General features: G+C 37.8%; 1 protein-coding gene and 1 long non-coding RNA gene across 4 annotated transcripts in view; one reads left to right on the forward strand and one right to left on the reverse strand.

Moving 5' to 3' along the window:
* USP45 (ubiquitin specific peptidase 45) overlaps positions 1-26765 on the reverse strand; it is a 61788-nt gene that overhangs the window by 6472 nt on the left and 28551 nt on the right. For 2 of the 3 annotated variants that reach the window (XM_072408685.1, XM_072408688.1), the window contains exons 9-15: positions 16034-16121; positions 7803-7884; positions 6637-6728; positions 5474-5534; positions 4735-4862; positions 2924-3539; positions 230-327 (exon numbers count right to left, since the gene is read on the reverse strand). In XM_072408685.1, coding sequence (XP_072264786.1) covers positions 230-327; positions 2924-3539; positions 4735-4862; positions 5474-5534; positions 6637-6728; positions 7803-7884; positions 16034-16121 — 1165 coding nt within the window. Of the gene's footprint in view, positions 1-229; positions 328-2923; positions 3540-4734; positions 4867-5473; positions 5535-6636; positions 6729-7802; positions 7885-16033; positions 16122-26765 lie in introns of all 3 variants that reach the window. The other variant, XM_072408687.1, reaches the window with a different exon arrangement.
* Positions 3071-10845, forward strand: LOC140328819 (uncharacterized). The gene is made up of 3 exons (XR_011920354.1): positions 3071-3230; positions 8068-8150; positions 9891-10845. It is a non-coding gene; the product is annotated as an uncharacterized lncRNA (long non-coding RNA).

Genomic DNA, 26765 nt, shown 5'->3' on the forward strand with positions numbered 1-26765 from the left:
TATTTTAAAAAAATGGCAATAAAAACCTAATACAATCTGAACAGGATGAAATACGTTTTATCTCAATCTATATTTTTAGATACAACTGCAGTGTAATACTTTAATCATACACCTTTGCATTAAAGCCATAAACATTGTCTCCAACCAAGTAATTATGCTGTTTTTTTATACACTTTATTGACAAATGTTAGAATAGCAACTTTTCCTACATTAAGGTGATGTAACTTACCTGGGAGAATCTTTTTAGGTGCAGAATAAGAACAGAAGGCAATGCAGTAATCAAAAGCTGTTTTCTGGCATTTGTATACACACTACACTGTTTCTCCTCTAGAAATCGAAAAAGGTAATGAATACTTTAAAGGAATTAAAAAAAGTTTACAAAAAGACAATATATGACCTAATAATATACATGTGTGCATAGTATATGGTTTCAATAAAACAAAAAGCTAAGACATCTAAAAAAAAAAAATGTAAATGCAGTAATGTAGGACAACTGATATATACTTATTGCATATATAAAATGTACCCAACATCAATTCTAGTAAAAGCATGCACAGATACTTGCTGTCATTGCTTATACACAGACAAAATGCTAGCTGCCTGCTGTCTCTGACTTCAATGTTCTGAATTACATACCTAGAACTAACAAGAAAAAAACTACAACTCCTGATCTCAAAACCTAAAGCGGATGTAAACTAAAAATTTGTACTTTTCATAAAAGGTAGACAACCCTTTTATATAAAGTAAAAATCGCAGCAGCGATCAAGACTGAATGGGGGCGCAAAGCCTCCTAGGATACATACAGATCGGGAGGCTCTTGGCTCCTCCTTTTGTGAATGCCCTTTCTCAGGCATGCTCAGAAGGGGCATTTTCTTTACTAAGAGGAAAGAGATATCGATCTCACAAATGCGCAGAAGAAGGTGGCGCCCAATGCTTCTTCTGCACTGGGACTGGATCAAGGAAAGGTCCAGCCCCATCGAGGGATCCAAGGGATTAAAGGTAAATGTGATATTTTTTTTCTTTTTTTTTCGTTTTAATTGAATCAGTGGGAAGAACCTTGGTGATCCAGCAAGCCTGGAATGGATTTCTTAACAATCATTGCTATTACTTGACAAAGGATTTCAATCCTGTACCACATCTATTTACCACATCACCCAGGTTCCCCCTTGAGAATCTATCTTTACCAGTCTTGAAGAACTTTAATTACAAGTAGTCCCGGAGTTAAGGACATCCAACATACGAACAACTCCTAGATACCAATGGGCTTCCTGGGTCGCTTCTGTCCAGGGTGGAGGCTTGGAGGTGGGCAGTTTGCATGACTTGCCTCTTGTAACTCTTTATTGACCAGGACAAACTCTTGCTTGCTCCCAAAGTTAATGGATGTCTAATGTCCAAAAACATTTTTTTTTTGCTTTGGTTCTGATCACCTAACAGTTAGGATTTTATACAGTAACTGACACCATGCTGACTAATAATATGTTGAAACAAACAACTGTCTTAATTGCATTTATTAAAAAAATGTACCTGTTCCAACTTACATACAAATTTAACTAAATAACTTAAGACACACTTAAGAACAAACCTACAGTCCGTATCTCGTATTTAACTCGGGGACTACCTGTACTCAGACCCAGTGTATATGCAACACTTTTAGCCAATTCATCAGTCTCAGAGGGAGACGGGGAATTTTACAAGAAACCAACAGCAATGTCTAAGCGCAAATAAATACATACGTAGCAAGACAAAATGGTTCAACATAATGAATTCTTCTTTATAGCCCATGGATACAACTAGGCACGTCATAACACTGGTACAAGGTGGAAGGGAGAAAAAACTACAAATGGATGTTACAACATTCTTTAACTGAACTCCAAGTTGTAGTACCTGAATTTGGGCTGTGGGATTCACTGCTGTATTGTTGTTTTTTTTTTTGTTTTTTTTTGTGTCAGTGCAACAACCAACTGACTCCCACTCTCCCCCCCCCCTGCTGTAAGAATTGTGCAGAAATATATTTTTAAGTATTAGATGGCCTTTAAAAACAATCACAGTTTAGTTATACTAAATACATTTTGCTTTTCATATAGAAAAAGCTATGTGTGTGTGTGGTGGGCAAATCGTAAAACTTGTGATGGACCCGATAGGCATACCAATACTCTACTGAACGTTCACACATTGGGCCTTATTAATTAAAGCTCTCCAAAGCTGGAGAGGATGCACTTTCATCAGTGAAACTAAGTGATCCAGCAAACCTGAAATTGATTTCATCAAAGAAATTTGCTAGCAAATGTTTTGAATCCTGGACCAGATCCATTCCAGGTTTGCAGGATCACCCAGCTTTACTGAAGAAAGTGTATCTTACTAAGCCTTGGGAGAGCTTTAATAAATCAGGCTTATTGGCATGGCTTGAAAGTGGTTAATGTGTGCATTGGTGTTGTCAGCCTACAACATCCTGGCAGGATCTCCAGGTGAGAAAATTCACAAATATTCAAAATATTTCCATGTGAAAACTATGTACAAGGAAACACGATGCCAAACATACTGAAAAATAGATTTTGGGTTTCCATACACTAATTCCATGGTTGTCCAGCAAAGGAAGCAAACATTCATAGAAAACAGTTCAGGTCAATGGGTAATAAAAGTTGTTTGGATCCCAGTAATTATTAAATTACATTGCCTAGCCATATAAATACTCTGAATATTGCAGCTCTAAACATTCTACATTATTATAGGTTTTCTAAATGTCCAGTGACAGCTGCAATAAGTGAGTGTAAGCATTTTAAATTAATAACTTATGCATAGTTATCTGGGTACTGTGAGAATAATATTACCTGCACTAGAGGAAAAGGTGGTACATTTGTTCTGAGAAGCAGCAAAAAAAACAAATAGAAAATTATTTTTGTCAATATTGTGTAACAAGTATTACCAGCAAAATGAGTTTCCCTTTGATACTTCATCCTGTTTTCAGTGCATTTTTCACACAACAGTTTGTTGTTCCCCATCAAGAGCTCTACAGATGTAAACTGGTAGAGGCAAGACTGAACAGAGCATTCTTTGGAGCTGGTTACGTAGCCCTGGGAGAGTGTTTGGAAAGCAGTCTGAGCATTCTGAGATAGTACACACTTTGGATGAGAACAAGGCTTCCTTTCACATGAATCCAGGTTCTCCACCTCCATAGGATTCAGGCTGAACTTTGACAGAGGCCCAGTGACAGCATCAAGTGAGGAGTGTAGGTAATCAATGGCAGAATGATTTCCATCATTTATAAAATTTGTATGATTGTCATTTTCTTTGTTTATTTCTGCTGGGGCCAATACAGTTTCACATTCTGAAGCTTCACTATCTGCATCTCCAGTGCTCTCCAGTTGGCTGTCCCTGTCTCTTTCGCTGCCATCTGACTGGCTGCCAGTCCTAACAGTTTGGGGCACATTATTATTAGTACCCACTTCAGTCTTTTCTACGTTTTCCTGCAATGATTCATGGCTTCTGTTGTCATTAGCTGTGGATTCATAGGGTGGCAGCTGTTCTTCCCTCCACTGGTTCTAGAGTTAAAAAAAAAGATTAAACATTTCAAACAGTTTAAAGGAAAACTACTAATCATATTTGGACAATTTAAACATTTTTCAAGGTTACAACTTTGTACTCTAAGGAGTTTAATACGCATGTTGACTGAATATTGACTGACCAAATACTATGCAAACTTATGTCAATTAAAAACTATCCGACCTTACTAAGTGAGATTTGATTTACCTTTGTTTTCTTGAACTATAGAGATCATGTAAGAGAATTTATCCGACTTACTGCCTACCTACTGCAGCCAATCTTATAAGTGTCCAATGGGATAATAAGCTTTGGAAGCCTACACCCAACAGAATTAAATACAAAAAAAAGAAAAGAAAGAAAATGATGCCTGGAGGGCCTGATACGTGTAAGCGATTCTTTTAGTGCACAACTTGCAAATATTAGGAAAAGCATGGCTTTACAAGCAACATTTATTCACAATAGTGCAGCAATCCTAATTAGTATGTGTCTTTACATTTCTGTTTTTTAACAGTAAAAAAACAGTAATGTAGAAAAATGTAAAAAAGTAATTTAAAAAAAATATCTGTCAGTTTCCAGGATTTAACCATTTTTAAAATGTACTGTATATTTATGATTTAATTTGGTAAAGCACATTTACGTCTTAGCTAAATGAGATGAAGGTACCTAATGGTGTCTGTATACACTTGTGCATTCCTTCCATAAGATCCTAGAAACACCTAAACCTGAGACAATTTAGGGGTTCAGCCCTTTGGCCCATACCCTCCCACCTCCGCCCTTTCCCAGTGCTTTTCCACTTATTCTAGTGCTTTACCAACAAAACATGCACATTAGCAGTAAGAAATGCAGAAAACATGTACAGCTGACAATCGAAAATCCAGCCACTTCAATTTCAGGGCATGAATTTCGGATCGCATTTGTAATACAGGGACTGTAGTACACTGTTTGGCCACTTATGTTTTGATGGCGCTGTTCTGCAGAAAGAGCTGTTAGGTCTGCTTGCTACACTAAATACACGTTGAGAGGTCCCTGCTGCCAGCTCCCTGTAACTGTGCCAGATGTAGGCTGGCCTGTGTGTGGAGGTAAGTATAACTTTCAAAAATACAGAATTTTTGAAAATCTGGCACTCCTCAGGTCTGGAGGTTGCTGGATTTTTGAATGTCAACTGTATGTGATATCACCTAGATATGAACTTACATCGTCTTTCATTGGCGAGTGTTTCATCTGCATCCGCCTAGGTACACTGTTCATACAGTTGCACACAGTACTGTCATCTCCTTGGGTACTCCTTACTTTGCTTACTTTTCCATTAATTACAGGTTTTGCTATCTAATGTACAGATAGCCAAAAATCAATATGTAAAGTTAGCTCAAATGTGATTCATTTCTACGGTCACATAATTTATACAAAAAACAGTGGTTTCATGTTCTAACATCTAGAAAATTAAGTCTGTGCTTCAGGCAAACAATATACAAATAAAAACCTATAAGGTTACCTGACAAAGTATTAGTATACACAGCCAGCTAGAAGATATCAGTTTCTCTGTTACAGCTATAGATTATAAAGGAGATGCAATGAAAGAGAAGCAGGAAGGTGATGAGGTCACTGATCTGCAACCAGCTACACCAGCACATGATTGCCTCCTAACCTTACCCCATTCTTTTCCAGTCTGAGTGCTGTTGTATAGGGAATTGCAGAGATTTACCAATAAATACCTAGCTACATTTAAATGTGCCATTTTATGCCTGGATGCCATTAGCCAATAAATTTATGACTAAATTTAGGATAAAATTTTACAGTTACCCAACATAAAAATAAAAATACCTAATATTTCCAGAAACAGCACAATATTTATAGCGTCAAACAGGGTCATTATATAGCAGAAGATTATATATTATGTATTGTTCCTTTTCCTAAAAGAGAAAATGTATCTCACATACCCTCCCTTCGATAATTGGAAGTGAAAGATCAATAAATGCTTCCTTTACAGAGGAAATCTGTAACAAAGAATGATAGAAAAAAACATTTATTGTCATTACACAACTGTCAGATAAACCTTGTCAGTAGTATAAATCACAAGGTGCATCACATCTTAAAAATAAATGGTTCAGTCCTGAGAACCTGATATTAGGAAAGACACAGTAACCTGAAAGGTTTTATAGAAAATTGAAGGTTTTAAATCACAATGGAACAAACTGAAAACATACCTGGGAAATGGGTGCCTCTGGTGTTTCCCTAATATTGTACAAGAACATATTAAATGCTTAAAGAAAACATCGGCTGGGATACCTTTTACATTCCAGAAGCTCCATAGAGAAAGGATTAGACTTTTAATTAAAGTACGGGTATATATCATCAATGTAATTTATGGTTATAATTTTTAGTTTAGGCAGTGGGTGAAAAAAAAAAAAAACAGTGACAGTCATGTTAAAATTGCTGCAGTTGGGAACAATTTTTTTCAGCTATGTGCAAATCTGGTTACCCGCCGTGCCAGTCTCAGGCACACAGAAATCTTTGCTGTGTGACTGGGACCTGCCAGCCACTCGGTTTCACACCACAGGTCTAAGGAAGCCCTTACCAATTTGTGCACAATTTATTTACAGCAATAAATGCATAGGTCATACATCTATTTTTGTTTAAAATTAAGTAATGAAAGGAGGAACTAATCCAGTTTAGTCATTAATTCTGTGAAATTCCAGCAAGCAATTATAAATGATCTTAAAGGGAACCGCTTACTTCTTCTTTGCTCCGATGTCAAAAACCAGTCTTAGTGATAATGTAATCTAACTCACTTTCAAAAGAATAAACTCGATTTTTAGAAATAATCTATCAGGCCTATTAAACAAAGTAAAATTCAGTAATTTGTTAGTTATAATCACTACTGTTACCTAGAAAATTTATAATAAATGTAAATCTGATTAGTTGCTTTGGGTAATGACACTTTGCATGTTATCCTCGCTTTTATACTGCTGCATGACAGATGTACTTGTGGAGAGAATTAAAATGAAATTCCATTTCATAGCAGATTCCACATGTAGTCTGCTGTTATGCCACATTAATATTATGGACACATTATGGACACTAAGAAAATATACTTACATGTTCACATTCCTCACACATGACTGTGCTGGTTAATTCGCCAACAAACACCCGATCAATGAAGTTTGCCTTTATACCTTCTCTTCCATAAGCTATTCGAACAAACAAACTCCTATTATTATCAGTAAATCTCTAAAAAATGTCCAATATATCGCTAAAAAATGTGTTAGTAAAGGCAGTGCTTATAAGTTTTGGGTTAAGTTTAAGTAAGGTCAATATTAAATAATCCTATTGGACAGAAAAGGTGAACAGCTGCTGTACATTTTATTAGTGTTTGTAATCATTTGACTGGAGTTCTGCTTTAATTCCATTAGGAACATGGAAACATTTTATGTGAAGTATCAGGTCATACATTACTACCAGACCATACATTTTGACACACCCAGTTTGTCTATTGGGCCCAATACATTATGATTTGCAGCAAAGCTAACAGCACTGGGGTACAGAACTAATCACAGAGAATGTATTCCCATGTAAAATAATTTTAGGTAGCACATACTTTATGCCTTCAGCCTGGATTTCTAGGTAAACTAAAATGATACTTTCACTTCAGGTTTATTTGAGCATGAAAAATACAATACAAAGTCATACCACAAGATGGCACTATATAGTTATGTAGGGAAGTCTTACTGCCACACAAAACCCTATCACCGCCAATAAAACTACTGTGATCAAGACTATTCAAACTGCTGAGCTGTATTGCTTTAGATTTAATTGGCAAAAACAACAATAAAAAGGTTTAGTTAAAACAACAAAAACCACACACAATAATAATACATAAACAGTATTAGGAAAAGTTCAACCAAAATGTTTTTTCATAGTTTTAGATAGTGAGGAAGGATTAGAACATGAAATCTACCTGATATAATTCAGCTGCTCTTTAAATGTTCATATACTTTCTATGGAATGTTTTAGTTAAATGAACGGTCTGGCAACAGGATCTCTTAAAACATGGGGTAGTTGGTGTTAGCCTGCTCCACATATATAAAATGTTTTAGATTATTTTATATCTATAAAAGCTTAATACTAATTAAACTCAATGCATACCCAAATCTAGCAGAAAAGAAAGCTGAGGTAACTCCATCTGTACTGCACTATGGAGGTTTTACTCAGCTGTACCTCTTACAGATAATGTAACCAAAATCCGTTCATTTCAAACAACTTGCCTTTGACTTTTTTCTTTGTATCCTCATCTGCTGTTTTAGTAGTTGGGTTGTTGAATGCTTTCAAAATTCCAGACTGTATGCGCTGGAATGAAGACACACAGTACCACAAAATGGGTATTAAAGTAAATATATATTTGCAATACATGCACATTGTTCTATGTTTCATGTGTTTAAACACATTGCAAGTACAAAAAAATGATTGCTGATAAAAGCGATAGAAGTACAGCATGCTAAAACATTTTCAGCCCTTTCTACTTAATTTCAGATAGATTGCAGTCAACACAGACATCTTCTCAGCCCCATAATGTTACCTTGTGCACAGGATAATATCAGCTCCCAAGTTTTCTGGTAAGATCGTGTTTTTGGTTTTTTTTTTGCACTTATCAAACAAATATAACAAAACATTTTCTATGTTGTATTTAGTAGAATAAAATGAGTCAAAAAAAAGTTTTTTTTTTTTATTGGGGTTTCTAAAGTCTTTAAGACAGGATGCAACATCATTACATGGTTTACATTACTGTAATAAAAAAAAAAAACTTATCTGAGCATTTCAATTGTATACACACAAACAGGCAATCTGCATTCACACACATAAGCTAAAGACAATATTCAGAAATCTTTTTAATATATACCTTGAGTATAAAAACCAATGATACTATAGACAGTGTTCTCCCCAGCCCCTTTTAGTCGGGTGCACTGCCCGGGACTTTTCAATAACCACCCGCTGTTGTACATAGCTTAAGCCTAGCCATAGCTCTACAATCTCAACAACAATGACATCTGTTTGTCCATCAACTCACCACTGCAACACCAATACTGCAATATTCTTTCTTCATTGGATGGTAGGTTAGCATAGCATAGAAAAAAACTGGTTTACCAAACCCTGGCAGAAGCCTCACTGAGAATGACAGGAAGCTAAACATCTAAATGAATTGCTAGAACCTGCTTTACTACTCACAGAATGTGTGGTAAGAAACTTTCTCTCCCTCTAAATTAAAGGGGACAACAGGTGCACAACTGAAGCTCATCAATAGCACCTATATAGCTAAAATGTATATAGCCACTATGTGGCTTAAACAGGTCAGGCCAGCACTTAACCTTTTTAAAATGGAGGAACCCCTGAAATAACTTTCAGGTCTTCAGGAAACCAGCTATAATTACTATATCCACATGTCATAGTGCATTATCATGGTGGTCAGTGGGTAGAATGCCTCTTACATTTTCTGGCCAGTTGGAAGACAGTCATCCTTACAGATTGACAAAAATGTTCATTATTGATGTCAAATGACATCAGAGCAACAATCTTTCCATTGCTCAGGAAACTCCAACAACCCCTGGGGGAACCCTGGTTGAGAAATACTGGGCTAAGCTTTAAAGAATCTTTCCATTGAAAAATATGTGACCAAGCCAATTGGAAAAGTCTATAGGAACATATTTCATAACACAAAAGTTATAGTGGAAGATTGGATGGAAAATCCAGATTTCAACTTAAGATTCATTAACTTAATTGATTTCCTTTCGAGTATAAGGATTTTGTAAGGAACTTAGCCGTCCTGCGAGCCCGCGGTGTCCCTGGGGATCCCAGCCACATAGGGAGACGCCGCTGTAGCAGGCAGCATGGCCGAGGCTGCTGCTCTGCTCGCAGCTTCTCTCTCTCTGCAGGCGGAGGGATCCGTCGTGGCCAAACTACTGTTCAGCCAGGCGGCATTCCTTCGGACGTGGTTACTGAAACTCCTGCTCTCAGCACTCCTTTGCATGTGCAAAGTAGTGCACGTCCTAGGGGTGCTGTGGGAAGAGGTGCGCATGCTACCATGAGTCCCTCTTGTACCTCCCGAGGGCGTGGCACTCGGCTGCCTCGCCACGGGGCAGGACATAGTTAGTTTGAATTCCCTGCGGCCAATCAGCCGAAGGGGATTCAGTTAGTCTCCTATCAGACGGCGCCAGGTGGCCCAAGGTTATTGGTCACTCTGGCCATTTAAGGAGAGCCTGTCCTGTACACCATTGCCCGCTAAAAGCCTCTGTTAACACAGTGTGCTTGAGTGCGTCCTTGTGTTGGTTTAAGTTTATCTGCTTTTGTCATCTCCATAGTGACCTGGTCTGAAGCTGACTCTGCTTGAACTCTGCCTGCACTGACCTCGGATTGTTAATGACCATTCTGCCTGCCCTGACCTCGGATTGTTGCCTTACCCTCTTGTACTTCGCTTGTTTGGACTTAACCCTTGTCGTGCTTTTTGACATTGAATAAAGCCTGATTGAAGGATATCTGGAGTTGGTTGTGGTTTGTGTGCCCAGGAGCATTACAGATTCTACCCCTATAGTTTAACCCCATTCAATTCAGTTCCATAAAGCTCTATCTAGTTTTTTGATGAGACCCTCTGTTCCTTTTATAATCCCAACTCCAAGATCTACAATACACCTAAACTCTAATGACCCATTCAATTGACAAATACTACATGCCCTCCTAGACTCACAGACTGAACAAAATTGAATACCAGTGTGTTATTATTTATATACAGGCCACAAATAATTCAAATCAAACAAAACCAGTTGTGAATGGGCAACTATTTATTATTCATCTTTAAAAGCAGAGTGTTTTGCTGCACAATTATTGCTTTTTATCTGCTCTTCAGTGGGTTAGCATTTGGCCTTGAATAAAGGGTAAAGAATTCTTTTAACTAACTAGAGTTCCAGCTGCACTATAGATAATCCCCTGATTACATCATTTCACCCTCACAATGCAGGATCATATTATATTATGGCTATCTTCCATACAAACACTATAGCCACAGCTACAACCCCCCAGCATACAAATCTGCTTTAGGAAAATAGCTGTCATTATATGTATTTTAAGGAAATTTAATCCAGAAGGGGAGAACCTTCTTCACAGGCTTTAAAGTAAAAAATAAATACATAAATAAATAAAAATAACAAGAAGTCAACTCACTGAAATGAATAACCTAAAAAAGAATTTAGGGCTATAATTAACCCTCTCTGGTGGTATTAGTGGGTCAAATAATTTATTTAGGTAAAAAAAAAAAAACAATGGGGGAGGGCAGGGTAATAAATAACAGAATAAATGCACGGATATATTTTTCTTGCTAATTCATTTGCTTACATGATTAATATGAGCTTTAAATGTTAAAATGGAAATTGTTTATAAGATACTTAGATACAATGGCTGACCTTCAACAATATAAATGTAATGTAAGGACTGATGTTTACTATAAATAAAGATGTTTTGTCAAATTCAATAACATTGTAGTTTTTCAACAGCAAGGACTCATGCCGAAAGTGAACAAAGCACTTTAAAGAAAGCCAGCCTGCAGAATTGAGCAGCATAGTATTTTAGTGTTGGCAAAATATGGTGTTTTAGAATCTAGAAACTCAAGTAACCCAGAGATAGCTTTTAACAACATTTTAACAAGTTGATACAGTGCTGGAGTCTTTGGACTATTCTTTTAACCCTTTTATTTGCAAGTTGGAAAATGTCTGGTGATGTCTGGTTTCAAGCCATATCTCTTGGTATTAAGGTGCTTCAAATTTTTGGGATTGTTTATTACCTGGGCAATCGACATAACATAAGGCCCGCTTATTCCATTGTTTGCTAATCCTGCCTATCCTCCTGCTATGTGAACAAACTGTTTTCTGCCTTAACACACTGACTCTTACTTCCAATCTGGAAAGATTCTTATGGGGGGTCACCTACCTCTACTACCCCTTCTCTAGCCTTCCTGCCCTGACTTTCTACTTCATCCCATCTCTCCTCCTTCCCGACACATGATCTTTACTTCATATTCCTAGGTTAGGTCATTTGAAGATTTCCTCCTTCAAAAGAACAAACCTCCACATGTGGTCTCTTTACCTGTACAAATTACTTTTGGAAAATGCCCACCCAAACCCACCTTTAATTATGCAAAAATGGAAACGGGAACTGGACGTAACATTCTCTATGGAGAAGTGGAAGAAATTCCATGTCTTCACCCTCAAATAATCTCTCAACTGTAGACCACACAAGAGAAATTGTACAATTCTTGCCTGTTGCTTTTTTTGTCCTGACAATTTCTATAGGTTTCCCATGAACATGCCTGATGAATGCTGGCAATGTTCATCCCAGAAAGTCACTATGTTACACATCTGGTGGGAATTCCCATCAATACACACATTTTGGGACAACATGCCTAAAGTCTTTAACTCCTTCACTGATTTGTCAATTTAAAATCCCCTGGATGCGATTCCTCTCTCTGTGATCCCTGGGTGTGTAACTTCCACCAAGATGGTTATACGGCCAGACCAGTCATACCAAGACCCTGGTGTTCTCCCGACCCACCTTCCTCATGTGAATGAATGGTTTAAAGAACTGGACCATATTCAGTCTTCCCGGTTTAGTGTATTATTGTAATCAATATATATTTCCAATAACCTTTCATTCTTCCACCCTATTTTTTTATGGCTTTTTTAAGTTTTGGTACTTGGTGAACAGTTGCTTCTCCCCTGGTAACTTAAACCCAACTTGGAGTTGCAGAAGTTACACCATTGATGGCCATCCAATGGCTAATGAGAATCGCTGTCTTCACGGAGGTCCCCTATTAGACTGGTAGCATAGATGGTGACGTCTGATTATACAGTGATGGCAGGTCCTGGATTTGAGTGGCTGCACACAGGTAAGTCTGTTCATTAATCAGAAATGCTGTGCAAATATGCTTGCTGATTATAAGAGAAGCTCATCACCCACAGACAAGTTTAGTTCTGGTTTAAGCGATTAGAAAACATGGCTTGTTTAGCATTTAAAATGAAACTGCCAAGACAAACATTAGATTTACCTGCTGATTTTTGAAGATTCAAGCTCTAGGACCATAAAACCTCTTTTTACTCCAGTACAAAGCAAGTAGCAGATCTGGAGCAAGCAAATGCAAAGCCTGTGTCTTGGCAAATGTAGTAAATGTTTTACTTTCAGTACTGTGGCTTAGTAGAAAAGGAGGGATAACAATGACAGTCTTGGGGCTTGCACTTCAGAAAAACAAGTCAGTAACCCTTTAGATTGTAAACACTTTTGGGCAGGGTCCTCTCCTTCCCCAGTGTCATATCTTTTGCAACCCCCATTTATTTGTATAACACTGCATATTACGTTGGCTCTATAAATAGTGTTTTAATAATAATAATAGTAATAATAATAATATAATACTAATAGTATGTTAAATGTGGGGGGCACAATTTAAAAAAAAAGAAAGACTGAAAATACTGTATGATCCTGCAAAAATCCTTCCTATTGCAGGTAACCATACTGCTTGTGCTGTACTAAAATCCAGGGCAGTGTTGTCAAACAATCCTTATAAGTATTACCCTGCTGTACTAAAGAATACTTGCCTATCTCTATCCATGCACACCAGTACTGCTATCGGGATTCATGAAAGCCTGTCTATTCATTGTGTTTTGGGGAATGTCTCTTGGGGAGGTGTGTCCGGAGGGGCATCAACACAAACCGATCTAGGGCACCCAGCTAAACCAGCAAGCTGCCTCAGCAAGATTTTTACAGGGCTGGTCACAAAGTTTGGAATAATAACAGTTATTTTGCTACAAGAACAAAGTAAAAATGATGGGAGATTGATGTTTTGGGGGTAAATGTGGAACAAGTCTTAAGATCACCTAAAGTCTAGCTTAGTCTGTGAAAGCATACATTTATGGTCATTCAAAAGAGAAACCAACTTTTTATTGCAATTCATTTTCCAGCATTCTGAAAAATTTGCTGAACTATGTCTTAAGATTGGATTGGCAGCATTTCATCAACAAATGTGTTCTTGATAATATGAAATTGTCACATTCAGGTCGAGTATAGCACATTTCGAAAATTTATAAATCAGACTGGGAAAATTAAATATATGGACCTTTGTAATATTAAAATTTTCTAATCCCCATCACTATGGTGTGATATTTGTATATTTTGAATATAAATGAAAATATCAAGATGCAGAAAAATGAGTTGTTATAATGAATGTCAACATACACTGTTACTTGCCAGCAAGGAAATACTGCTCTTTTTGCTGTCAGGTTAAACATATTAGATAATGCTGTCTTATACGATAGTCTACCAGCCAAACTGCTAATTGTCAGTCTTGATTCTAAATAACCTCTAAATATAGGCAAATAATAATTAAAAACTACACATTGAGGGAAATAAGTGTCTTTAAAAAGCATTCTGGTGGCAGACATATTGCTGTGGGCTTTTTGCATCAAGAGACACATGGCTGTGACACTCCACTACAATTGCATGGTTCACAGCTGTGGATTTCCCATGGAAGACAATACAGACACAGCTAGGTATGGTTGGATAAGTCTGACACAACTGTCAGTGCTCAAGGGCCTTGACAGACCCCCAGACCTGACATCCTAATTTTGTCACACCGTCTACTGCCGTGAAAAGGGGGCTGGGGGAAAAAAAACAGAGCTGAGCTTTTACTAGTGCTGCTCCCATGCTGAGCTGCCTCGGGTGATAAAAAGGATGTTCATACTAATGTACCATTATTGCAAAACAGGCCCTGTAATTGTGGCAGAGGGTGGAATCCAACCTTTATCTGACCATTATTGGCAATGTCCCGAATGCAGGCACAAAGCCCTTTTTCAAATGACTCATGCACGGGTGACTGCAGAAGTTTAGCATGTAGTTTTCTGACAGACATCAAGACCACTGGAAGCATAAATGGGGTCACCAGCCATTCTTCTCCTCAGGTTCACAAACCATGGAGGTGACCTCTGTGTACTCAATCTATACAGCTATTAGCAATGTCTGTTAATGAAACAAAGTCAAAGCATGGACATACAAGTAAATCTCAATAAAACACAACCTCACACTGCAGCAGATTCAGCTACACATATCTAATTAAATATTTTATATGTTTAGAGATAAAGTTGAAATCCAAAGTTATTTTAGGGTATAAATAAAAATAGTTTAATTTATTACTTAATAAAATAAATGCTGACAGAAAAGTATACAGATCCCAGAAAATGACAATCATAAATTACATGTGATGTTGAAAGACCGGTATGCTTGTATTTCTGTATATAGGTATTTAAATGCATGAGGTCTTTCTGTATTGTATGTATGCTTCAACCCTTAATAACCCTTTCTCAGTGTCAAAATTTGCCTGGCAGACGCAGACATAACCTTGAGACATACATACAGAAACAGGTATACTGAAACACCAAATTTCAAAAGGTGAAAAAAAAGTATTTGTTTATTTGTTTTTTTTCACTTCTGTACTTTTGGAAACCTGTTTTCCACCTAACACCAGATTCGTCAAAAAAAAAAAAAAAGTTTTGTTTCCTGGTGAACAGGCATTGAGAAGTGGAAATACAGAGGCAATCAAAACCCCTATATACTTAAAAAGAGCAATATATTACCACTTTTCAAAAGCGGTGAATAATAGCAAAAGTGGATAAAAGGTGTTTAAAAAAATAAATGTCATAGGCTACAATGGAGATCTGTCGTGTTTGCTTCAAAGTGGAGCATAAAAACCAACTAAATTTATTAACAATTTAATGATACATTTTTTATGATAACTGTGTAAATTAATGAGAGGTTTGGGGCAAGTGAAGTATAAAAATTTAGTATGAAAATTAACAAATAATAATTATGCATTTTGGGAAAAAAATTACAATTTTCACCAAAAGAGTGTTGGACAGTTGATAAATGTACTTCCTAAGCATCTGTTCAAAACACCACACTACAACAGGTGCTGAGCAAACCTTTTGGCTTAGGGGACACAAAAAGTTTTAGTATCAGATGGATGGAGAGTGATTTAATGAACTGATAAAATTTACATGTAAAAGCCATTACCTAAATGTAAAAGAGAACTTACATTCAAATTACATTCAATTTCAATGGAAATCATGTTGTGGGTCACCCTTTTTTGCCAGGAGATAATTTTGGATCAATATTTGAGGGGCCGGATTAAAAAGCCCAACCGGCTTTAGTTTTCCCCTGCCTGCACTACAGTAAGGTTTATGTTACCATAATCCAATATTTTGATCATTCTAAATGGCACCCGAATGCACCTTTTCCACACTCCAGCATTGCAGAGCAGTACATTAAAGTGCATTACAATGTGATGCTGCATGCAAAATTTCTGGTCTGTGTAGTGGTGTGTATGGTGTGGTGTAATTTAACTATTTAATGCACCAGCAGTAAGATGTGTGTCTTAAGCAGAGACAGTTTTCAAGAAAAGGAAAAATAATACCTTAGTTTCTTCTGTACGTAGGGCATCTAGCAAATAATGAAGGAGCTCCTGACTGTCCTGTTGCTGAAAGGTCTTAAACCTTGGAGCCCTGCAAATAAAACAGATCATATCAAGCATTCATATCAAACGCTGCAAATAGTTTACATGTGCTTATATGGTTTTGACACATCTCAGAGATGAGTTTAAAAATCAATCTACCAAAAACTGACAAGAACAGTGCATTAAATCATTCAGTATTTTGGGATATCTCTTAGACATTTGTAGGATCTCCCCTAACAGATTTTTATCTGTAGTCGGCACAGGAACACAAAGTCTAAAAACCAATTTCCCACTTTTTGTCCCATTGGCAATTGACAGACGCCTTGCTTTAATTTGCTGCAATCTCACAGCTAATCCGGATCCAGACAACCACTGACACAGCTCGGTGGTGGTTGGATGCATATATCTTGGTTTCCTGTCCATCTCCAGGCAAAGCTGTTCCCCTCACAATCCACTTCAACGGATTCAATATTAATTAGAATGATAAACACTTTCTGTAGTTTTTATTTTAATACTTACCCAAGTCCATCTTTCATGGCCAGCTTATTGGAGGGATGACTGGTGGATCCAAAACTTCTGCCTTTGCCTAACACTGGCTGGTAGCCTCTTTGTGACTTTATCTGGCTGCTGCTATATGCCAAGAGGATCTGCCTGATACACAGCAAACAGGAAGTGTCCCATCAACCAGGCAGTGATGTGGACACATCACATGAAGAAGCACCCTCTTCTTCAAAGGAAGAAGACAGAAGACTAAGGACTTAGTACATCATATGACCTAGGATTTGCGTGAGAATTATGGACTTACAGTTTAGGTTTATCAGTTGTATTATTAGCTCAGCAATACTTTAGGTGGTCTGGGAGTTCAACTAAGTTTTCTAGAAGAGCCACCATTCTCCTTGTTAACGATCGTTTGCCATCTAATCATCAATTCGGAGGCTGACAATACATGCCGTGCCTGAGGCCTGGAGCAACCAAACTAGACAACAAAATTATGCTGAGGCTATGTTTAGACTGGCCATAAAGTTTTGTTGTGGTTACCACTTCTTTATACCAGTGAACTGCTGGCTTGAGGGAGATGCTACAAGTTGTTTCTCCTTGCAGCAGTCAAATAGAGAATGAATCGGGGTGGCAGAGAGTGGTACAGCACCGCTCACGGATGCCAGCTGTAAATGTGCACGTTGGTCCTTTAGGGACCATAGCTGCAGTGCGTGTGACCAAGCCAGAGCCCCGTGGGATTGCTCGATTCCAAGGAAGGTCTGAACCTACCCCTAATTGGGTAATCAATAACTTTAGTTTTTCATGTAGCAAAAAGAAGTAATCAATACATATACGTGTACAAGAGTATATTTACTAGCAGCATACTAGAACAATTATACAATTGTACATAATGTACATGAAATATATATTTTTATTTTTTATAGATTTTTATAAAACAAATATTACAATGACATATCAAAAAAATCAAAACATTAAAAAAAATCAAAACATTGACTAAGGTTTTCACCCTTTCTTACCTATTCAAGGAAGCTTTTGCTGGAATTCCACTTTTGTTATTGGTATTAGGGTATATAATACACACTGGAATTACCGCTATTTTGGTGTAATCAGAAATATAGACTGAGCTATTCTGAGTGCAAAATAATGCTAAATAAAGAAGTTTGATGTGCAAATTAATAAAAAATACATTCTCTAATCGCGTTTTGACTTTTGTGAAGACTAAAGCTGCGTACACACGTGCAATTCTTGTCGTTGGAAATGATATTTCACGATCCTTTCCAACGACAAAGGACTACACGATGCATGAACGAGTGCTGTACATACAGCACCGTTCTGCTCTATGGAGAGGGGAGGGGGAGAACGACGGAGCGGCACCCTGCTGCGCGCTCTCCCCCTTCCCTTGCATTAGGATCGCTCGCCGTTCATCGTTCGTGGATCCGCCAGGACGGATCCACGGACGATGAACGACGCCGACTGTACACACGCCAGATTCTCGGCCGATGCCGATTATCGGGTGAGAAAAATCTGACGTGTGTACGCAGCTTAAGTCTTCTAAATTGGATTTTACAGAAGTGCTTCTGTCATAAAGAAAACAACCAGTATGAGCAATGATACACTAAGAACTGACAGCTAAAAGATATGCACTCTCCTCTCCTTGAAAGCTTGCTTTAAGCATGGTCCTTGGCAAGACTGGACTGCTCGGGTGGTTGAGTTGACCGCTCACAGATGTAGAGACATATGGGAGCGAGTGCCAGTGAGCTACAACCTGTTGTACAGTGTCAGCACTATAATGACAGAACAGGCTGGGTTCCTGCTAATGGTGACACAAAGTGAAGGGCAACTATCACTAAGAGTTTGTTAAATGTTTTGTTCAGTTGTTTTAATGTTATGTTTACAACTAATATTAGAAATACTTAATAGATCATGTAGTTTTTGATACGCTATTATCTACACAAATCCTGTAAAATATTCATAAAAACGCAGAGTAACAAACACTGTACATATTGCTACTAATGGCAACAATTCTTTAGGATAAAAGAGAATTTATTGATGCTATAAAAATTAAATAAATCTAAGACCTAATACTTGAAATTTAATAATTCTGCATAACTTCCAATTAACTATTAAATGAGACTATTAAAATCAAAGCTCTGACTTTTGATCACTGGGTTTTTGAGGGTTGTTTTGTTGTTATTCTGTCTCTCACACCTACAATAAACCTACCATTACAATTATAGACTGGTCATTTCTTTGTCAGAGGGCAAACATACAAAATCAGCAGGGGATCAAATATTTTTTTCCCTCATTGTATATGGGTACTCAAATACAATATAACTTATATCTAACAACATAAACAGTTGTTTGTATACTTTTATCTGTGGTCACAAGACTACACAGCCTCCCTATATGCCCCCTTTCTTTAGAACTAAGACATATTTGCATTGTCAGCAGGTGAGCAGCAAAATCACATCAGCAAAAAAGCAGGAAAAATGAAATTCTGCCCTGGGTGCTTTTAAGTCAGGCAGGGTTGGCCAGAGATTCTAATTGCAAATGTTAACAGGCACACTGTCCACTTCCACCATCAAACACAATGGAGCAAACTGACCAGGCCAATTTGATTTTCTTCTGTAATATCATTTTTCAGTGTTTGCAAAAATTCAGGGTTAGGTTAATTTTAGGAATAGAATTAAAGCAATGACCTAATTTAATAGCAACACAAGGACTGGATTAGAAGTAGACATCATCGTCAGCATAAAAAAATATAATAGAATTTGAAGTTTATCACAGTTTTTAGTACCTTCCTCAACTCTGAAGAAGTGAGGATTTGTTCTAACATAAAAAGCTAAATCAAACATATGCATCTCTCATTTTTAAACTCATAAAAAAACAGTTAGAAAAAAGGTTTGGTAAGTAATGTGAAAAGTGAAGGTGACATTATTAAAAATAAATTTTGTTGATATTATGTCAGGAATAATACTGAACAAAAAAATACAAATAAAAATGTATAGAAAGCCTGAAGTCCCAGAATTAAAGCTAACATCTGATAAGTTATTAATGACTTAAGTACCAACAAATACATTCAACATTCAGCTATATGCTGCCTAGAAAATGCAGAATGTTAGTGGACAAACCAAGGGTAAAGATGGTTTAGCTCTGATACGCTGAATCCTGACAGCTAAAAGATGTGCACTCTCCTCTCCTTGAAAACTTGCTCCAAGCAAGATCCTTGGCAAGACTGGACTGCTCGGATGGTGGGTTGAATTGACCGCTCACAGATGTGGAGACATATGGAAGCCAGTGCCAGCAAGCTACAACCTGTTGTACAGTGTCAGCAGTATAATGACAGAACAGGTTGGTCCTCAGCTAATGGTGACATGAAGTGAAGGGTAACTGTCACTGAGATGCAATTTCAGAAAGGCTCTGTTTGCATTCTTTATAGAAAAGCCAATTTGGTTTAATTCTATATAAGGATATAGGTCATGATAAAATGGAAAATATAAAAAGAAACCTTTCAAAGTGCTTATGATTTCCCTTCATTGATTCCTCCTTTGCTAAATAAATCTGTAAATAAAACATTTCTCTTTTTTTATTACATAGCTTACTTTAGACCCAGTGATATGATCACTAGGCCTCTCTACTTCTTCATGAAACACTTCCTAAATAACACCCTGCCTCAACACTTATGTAAGCAGTGGGATAGATGTCAGTCTGGAGAAGTAGATGTTCCTAGCCAGACTTCCATAATAAGAACATGAGATGCTATGCCTTTATGATTGACAGAACTGAAGTCAAATACAAAGAAGGGGTGGGCCAGGGAGAATCAGACTGGGTTTGAAAGGGTTACATTGGTGTATAGGGTGTATTTAGGCCATGGAGTTAGGTGGGCTATATTGTATTGCTACCACTTCTACACACTATGAGAAGCTCTCATGGTGTGCAGTTAAATAGGAGTAAGTATTTATGATAAAGCAGAGGAGCCTGTAAACTGTGCACGATTGAGATAAGACTGGATTTTAACTCAAATTAACAGGGCTAAAAAAAAAAATAAAACCTAAAGTAAAATACCAAGAAATTGTTTTATTTAATCCCAAAAATGGTCTGTTTTTGCGTTAACACCTTTCTTCTAAGGTGGTGAGAAACACCAACTCACGAAGTAGTTTAGAAGATATTTAAACACAGATGAAAATCATGCTGCATTTACCCATCTACACAAGTCAATGCCATACTAGTGGGCATTTCAGACCGCTGACCATGTTCTGCCACGGACTCAATTGTGGTCCCTATTTCTTCCATTCAAGTGAATTGGGGAGGTTGAGAGTCATTTTCTGCAAGCGTCTGTGGCAGATCACGATGCAATTCCCAAGAGTGACAAGTGGCCTTTGGCTGTGCAGTTGTTGTTTTAAGATTTGTGTTGCAGCTGTGAGCTGGTTGCAGTGCAGTTTGCCACTGCTGGGTGCCCAGACGTAGTTTGTTCTGCACTCGGGGAAAAAAAAAAGTAACTGGTAGTTGAAAATGAATAAACGGAACAAATGAATTAACATCTGAAGCAACTTTAATATGTCAGAACACCTCCCAAAATGCTAGTTGCCTATTATGTTGCTTTTTGAGACACCCACTGGAAGCAAGTATAGTTATAAGAAATCTTAAAAAGGGTAATGGAACAGCTATACCAGTTCTCATTTTCATTTATGACAGGTGTACTTGTTCATTGGTTCCCAAATAACACATACTTACTTTTCAGTAGTTCCCTGTGCCTCAGTTCAGCAACATACTCACTACCTCCCTTGCTCAGTACAAGTGATAGCACTGGGCCAGTAACCAAACACCAGTGCTCTCATATATATTGAATGTTCAAATTGAAATATGTTGGATAGATCTTACCATCTGCCTAAACCCCAGGAAACTTCAGACATCTTTAAAAGTGGATATAAATCCAAACTGGTTGATATTTGGCTGGCTAAAGCACTGTGACAAACAATTTCTGACAAGCTATTTTTTAAACAAAATTTTATCAGTGCGACTGCTCTCCTGCACCTGTTTGCAGCTACCTTCTGTTGACATGCATGGCAATATGACTCCTATATTCATATCTTGACAATTGCCTTTTCATAGAATGTGATCATAGAATGTGATTTTTTTTAGATTTAGGTTATGCTGATGTTTTCAAGCACTGCTACTGTAAGCCTATTGCTTCTTATTTACTTACTATCAGCTTTCAAGCTGGGCCCAAAAAGCATATGTAAGACTTTTGAAACTTTTTCCAATGAAAAATCCAAAAGAATGTTGAATCCAAAAAAAATTTTGGTACCATCTAAGCTGGAGGTGAAGTCATCTATAGGCAGTATTTCAATGACCCTTTAAAACCATTTTCTAACTGCAGGTGGGATACAAGACCTTGCTGCATTCACTAAATGTCTGACCATGGAGTTAGGCTACATACACACAATTATTAATTGACATTGAAAGGATCTTCCACGATCATACATGCTGTACATACAGCGCCGTTCTGTTCTATGGAGACAGGAGAACAACAGAGAGGCACCCTACTGCGCTCTCTCCCCTTCACTTGTATTACGAGTGTTTGTGAATCTGCCAGGACAGATCCATGAATGACGTGAGACAAGTCTTGTGCACATGCTAGATTCCCGTTCGATACTAGCCCTGAAGCGATAATCGGACGAGAATCATCTGATGTGTGTACATAACCTAAAAATATGATTTAGGGGGCAAAGTTATGATGTAACCGGTAGAAGGCTAGGTCTGCAGGGACCAGATAGTCTTTAATTATAGTGTAATCTCACTAACTGAATACCAGAATAGTTTATGCCTAGGGAAAAACCAAAAAGTGTGAAGCACTATGCCAATTTACCCACCACACCACACAAGCAGGTATCTACCCATGGAAACATGCAATGTAGTCTTTCCAATGTACTTTATTACTATATAAAATCGTGCACCCCACCACCTGGTATCTACTGCTTATGAAGGAAGCATGAGAAATCTGTAATTCTGAAAAAAAGGAAAGAAAACTCCAGTTCTAATTCCCAGGCCTCCACATAAGGTGAGTTGAAGCCTACATGAAGCAAAGTCAAAACCTGAATATACAAAGGGGTGCTGAGAAGTTCCTGGCTTTGCCTCCTTCCAGATGAAATAGAAAAATGAGTGTAGAGATGAGAGGGCATATGACAGCCTAATATCTTAGTATGTAACTGTGCAAATATCCGGTCTTTGCGATTTTTAAAACTTTTTTTCTTTTAGTGAGAAGCTGTGATGGCAGAGGCACAAGCAAGCTTCACGTCTTGGACTACCTACCTCAAGGCTCTAGTATCACCGGACAGGATTATGCTAGCCTCCTGGACCAGCTGAAGGAGGCATTTAAGACAAAACGAAGTGGAAAGTTGACCAAAGGGATTCTTTTTTTTTTTGCAGGACAATGCACCTGCGCACACGTCCAACGTTGTGGCTCCCAAATTGAACACCCTGGGTTTCCAAATTGGTCCACCATCCCCCCTACTCACCTGACCTGGCCCCTTCGGACTATTATCTGTTCCCGAATTTGAAGAAACACCTTAAGGGGCAACGTTTTGAGAACATTTGAGGACAAAGATGCTGCCGAGAGCTGGATTGCGGCCCAACCAAAGGACTTTTATTTGAACTGTCTAGAAAAGCTGCAACTACCCTGTACCAAGCGCATCAGTCTCAGGGGGGAATATGTTGAATAATTGTGTTATTTCATAACTCTGGCTCGCTTCTTTCTGGGCAAAGCCAGCAACTTCTCAGCACCCCCTTGTAGCATAGAGAGAGTCTGCAAAGTGGACGAGCTGCTGTGCTCTCCAGGAGTTAAGAGCAGGTTTGATGATACTAATTTGGGGAGTGAAACCCATCTATCCCGTGTTTTAAAAGCCCTCCTGAGCTTTAAGGAAACTAGTCTGTGGAATTCCTGTTCTACCAGGCCCGGGGTAAATGAGAAATGTCCCACAACAGAGAGTAATGGTGAAGGGTATAGTGAGGGAGCTAGCAGGAACAAAGTTCAGCTGGAACTCCATAGCTAGGTCATTAGGTAGCAGCATTGCACCCAGGTATTTAAAGCAAAACAACACTTATCTTTATTTTTGCAGAACGTTCCACAATCAGATTATTTTTGCTCCCTCACCATCCCAACAGGTGCCCCTACCTTCTGGAGCCTTCTTCTGGGTTCTTCTTACGTCATCATATAAAAGGGGTTATCCACCCTTTAATATAATGTTAAAAATGGAATGATAGGTCCACTTCAAACCATTTGAAACCATATGATTAGAAAAAGCCTTTGTACACATCCCTGGGGGGAGTAAGACACTTATGGCCTCTGACTTGGTATATTTCATTTTAATGTTGGATAGGGCCTCATAGGATTTCAATTCCTTGAGCAGTTTAGGCAGTAAAAGCATGGGTTTACAGATTACAAGAATAAGTTCACCTACACTACAAATTTTGGGCACGTATCACCCAACTGCAGTCCTGTAATGCAGAAGTTTGAGAGAATAGAAACAAAAATGGTTCAAGGGTCAGAATGAAGAGGAGGGAAGGCAAGGGGCACCCCTAAGAAATTACAAATGCCGAAGGATTGAAAAAGCAAGCTGAGGCTAAAGGGTTTGTGTAAATAGATCTGATCAAGGCCAGCAAATATTAAAAAAGAAAATCACTGACAAACATTTTGAAACCAGTAAAAAGGAGCTCGTTTCAAGTCTATGGAGGGAATGGCACAAAATATTTAAAAACATTTTTTGAAATGCAACTGCAATCAACCGCCTCTAATAACAAGGTGAGAAAGGAACCTATTCATGTATATGATGGGCATTTTTTAAGTGCAGTTAATCACAGCAGTACCACTGCTGTCTGAACTTGGCTGTATTCCCAAATAAGCCAGTTTAATTTAAAGTTATATAATAAAACCACCTCAGTGTTAATAGCAGTAATATCATCAGGAAGGAAAGATTTGAAATAAAACTACTTTCTTTCTTTACATGAAAGGTTTATTTATTGGACTTATTTTCTCTGGCCCCTCAGCATGAAAAAGGTTAATATGTTAAGGACTATCTCTCCAGATAAGTAAAAATGAAAATCTGGGCTCCTGATATTCAGAGCAGTGGAAAACAAACAGACGGGCCCTGTAGCGATTTATCCAATCTGTCCCAGCAAAACGGCTGACAGCTGCAACACTAACAAAATTAACAGTGGATGAATTAGTACCAGACGCTAAACAGTTGCCATGGAGAGAATCATCCTTCTTGTTTTAGGTTCCAGCATGGTAGGGGGTGGGAGAATGGAATACCATGGATGAAACTAAATAGCGGTTCTTACACTGATCTCTTTATCTTTAGCAACCGTTACATTATCTTTATTTTATACAAATGAAATTGATTTGCCATTATTATATTTCTGCAATAATTTAATACATTGCTATTTAACATAATATATATCTATAGGTGAAATTTAGCAGCAATTGGTAGAAGAAATAGATAGCCGGCATACCTTTATAAGACAGTATATAATTTTTTTACAGAAAGATTATGTTGTACAATAATATGAGGTCAATCTTTATCCTTAATATCATATACAGATAAGCTAAACTGTAATACAAAGGAGAAAAGAACATTTGTACTAAAATGATGGACACTAGACTGCTGTAGGTTAGGTTTACATCTTTATGTGAAAGACTTCGTGTATATTGTTTAGCTATTTTTTATGCTTTTTGTGTTTTGGGGTTCTGTTAGTCAATTCAAATTTTGCTAGTTGTAGAGTCTGGTTGTAATGTGCTAAAAGGCATTGAAAATGCACCTTGCATGCATTTCCACTGCAGTTATTAGGCCCTTTAGTGTGTAGTATAAAAAAACAAAAACACACACACCTGAACTTTTCTGGGCAACACATGGCAATGCACAGCACAAAACTAGAAACATTAATGGGAAAGCTGTATACATGAGTTGGACAACATGCATTTATTCACAAATGTGTGAATGGGGGCATGATAAATGATGCAGTCTCTGTGGTGAAAGTGTTAAATGTTAAAAGTGTTCAATCATATACTTTTTATATATTACTTACATTGTATATTTCTTTGAATTAAATTATAACTGCACCTATTTAGATCCTCAGATCTGTGCTGAATGCATTTAGCATTGCTCTCTGCACCACTCCATGCCAAACTAGCCAAGCACAGTTAATGCGTTTGCGAGTATGGGAACACAGCTACCCCCAACACCCACTGAATAACTGCCCACTTCCCTTTTTCAATGTCTACAAAAAGAAAGCAGTGAGGAAGGCCAAGGAAACTGAATTTTCCCTCCTTGAGACATGCAGCACAACCAGAATGGTAGCAGCTCATCTCTGACCTCCACATCCAGCTAGCTGAAGCCGTCCTTCAAAATCTCTAAGTGGCCTAAGCAACAACCCTACAACAGTGATATCCAGGGTCCCTAGCTCCATCCTCTATTTGCAGCCCAGCCAAAGCCAGACCAGACTACTCATGAAGGTCCAAAAGACCAGCTAATCCTAACGGGAGCCCAAACAACCTCTCCATAGAGGACAACAGGTAACTCCCAAGATTCCAATAATACATTTTCTACATTAAACGAGCCAATACTGGACACAACAGTAAAATACATACTGCTTGAGCTTAGACTTGGTAATTCTGGTACACCATTTATATCTGAAATACATTGTAGAGTCAGTCATAATGAAAATAAGATGAATGACTTTGCAACCACATTCAGTTAATTGGTTGATTCCGGAAGACAGAATTACAGGACCTAAATGTAAACTCGCTGACTTGAAAGACCAACCTGTGTGCAATAATGTGAAGATACAGATTGTACATTATCCAGTGTACACTGCTAATTTTAAAACGTAATTGTGACTCTGACACAGACACTGAAGCATACATAAGTAATCCATAGACCAAGTGTAGCTAACCAAACAAAAAGAACATATTAATTTAAGTGACACTTCAGCAGAAAGCTGATATAAAGTAAAACCTTCCTAAGACTTTACTTGGTACTGGTTCAATAGAGGGCTAAATACATTCAAAATGTAATTGTGATTTTTAAATAAACATATCAATAGGTATTTGAAAAATAGGAAAACTATAAGATTTGCTGCAACAATGTAAATAACCTAATAATTAGTAGAGAACTACAAATTCCTAGAGAATTATTAT

The sequence above is a fragment of the Pyxicephalus adspersus genome, chromosome 4, assembly GCF_032062135.1.
Source record: "Pyxicephalus adspersus chromosome 4, UCB_Pads_2.0, whole genome shotgun sequence".
NCBI classification, from domain to species: Eukaryota; Metazoa; Chordata; class Amphibia; order Anura; family Pyxicephalidae; genus Pyxicephalus; species Pyxicephalus adspersus.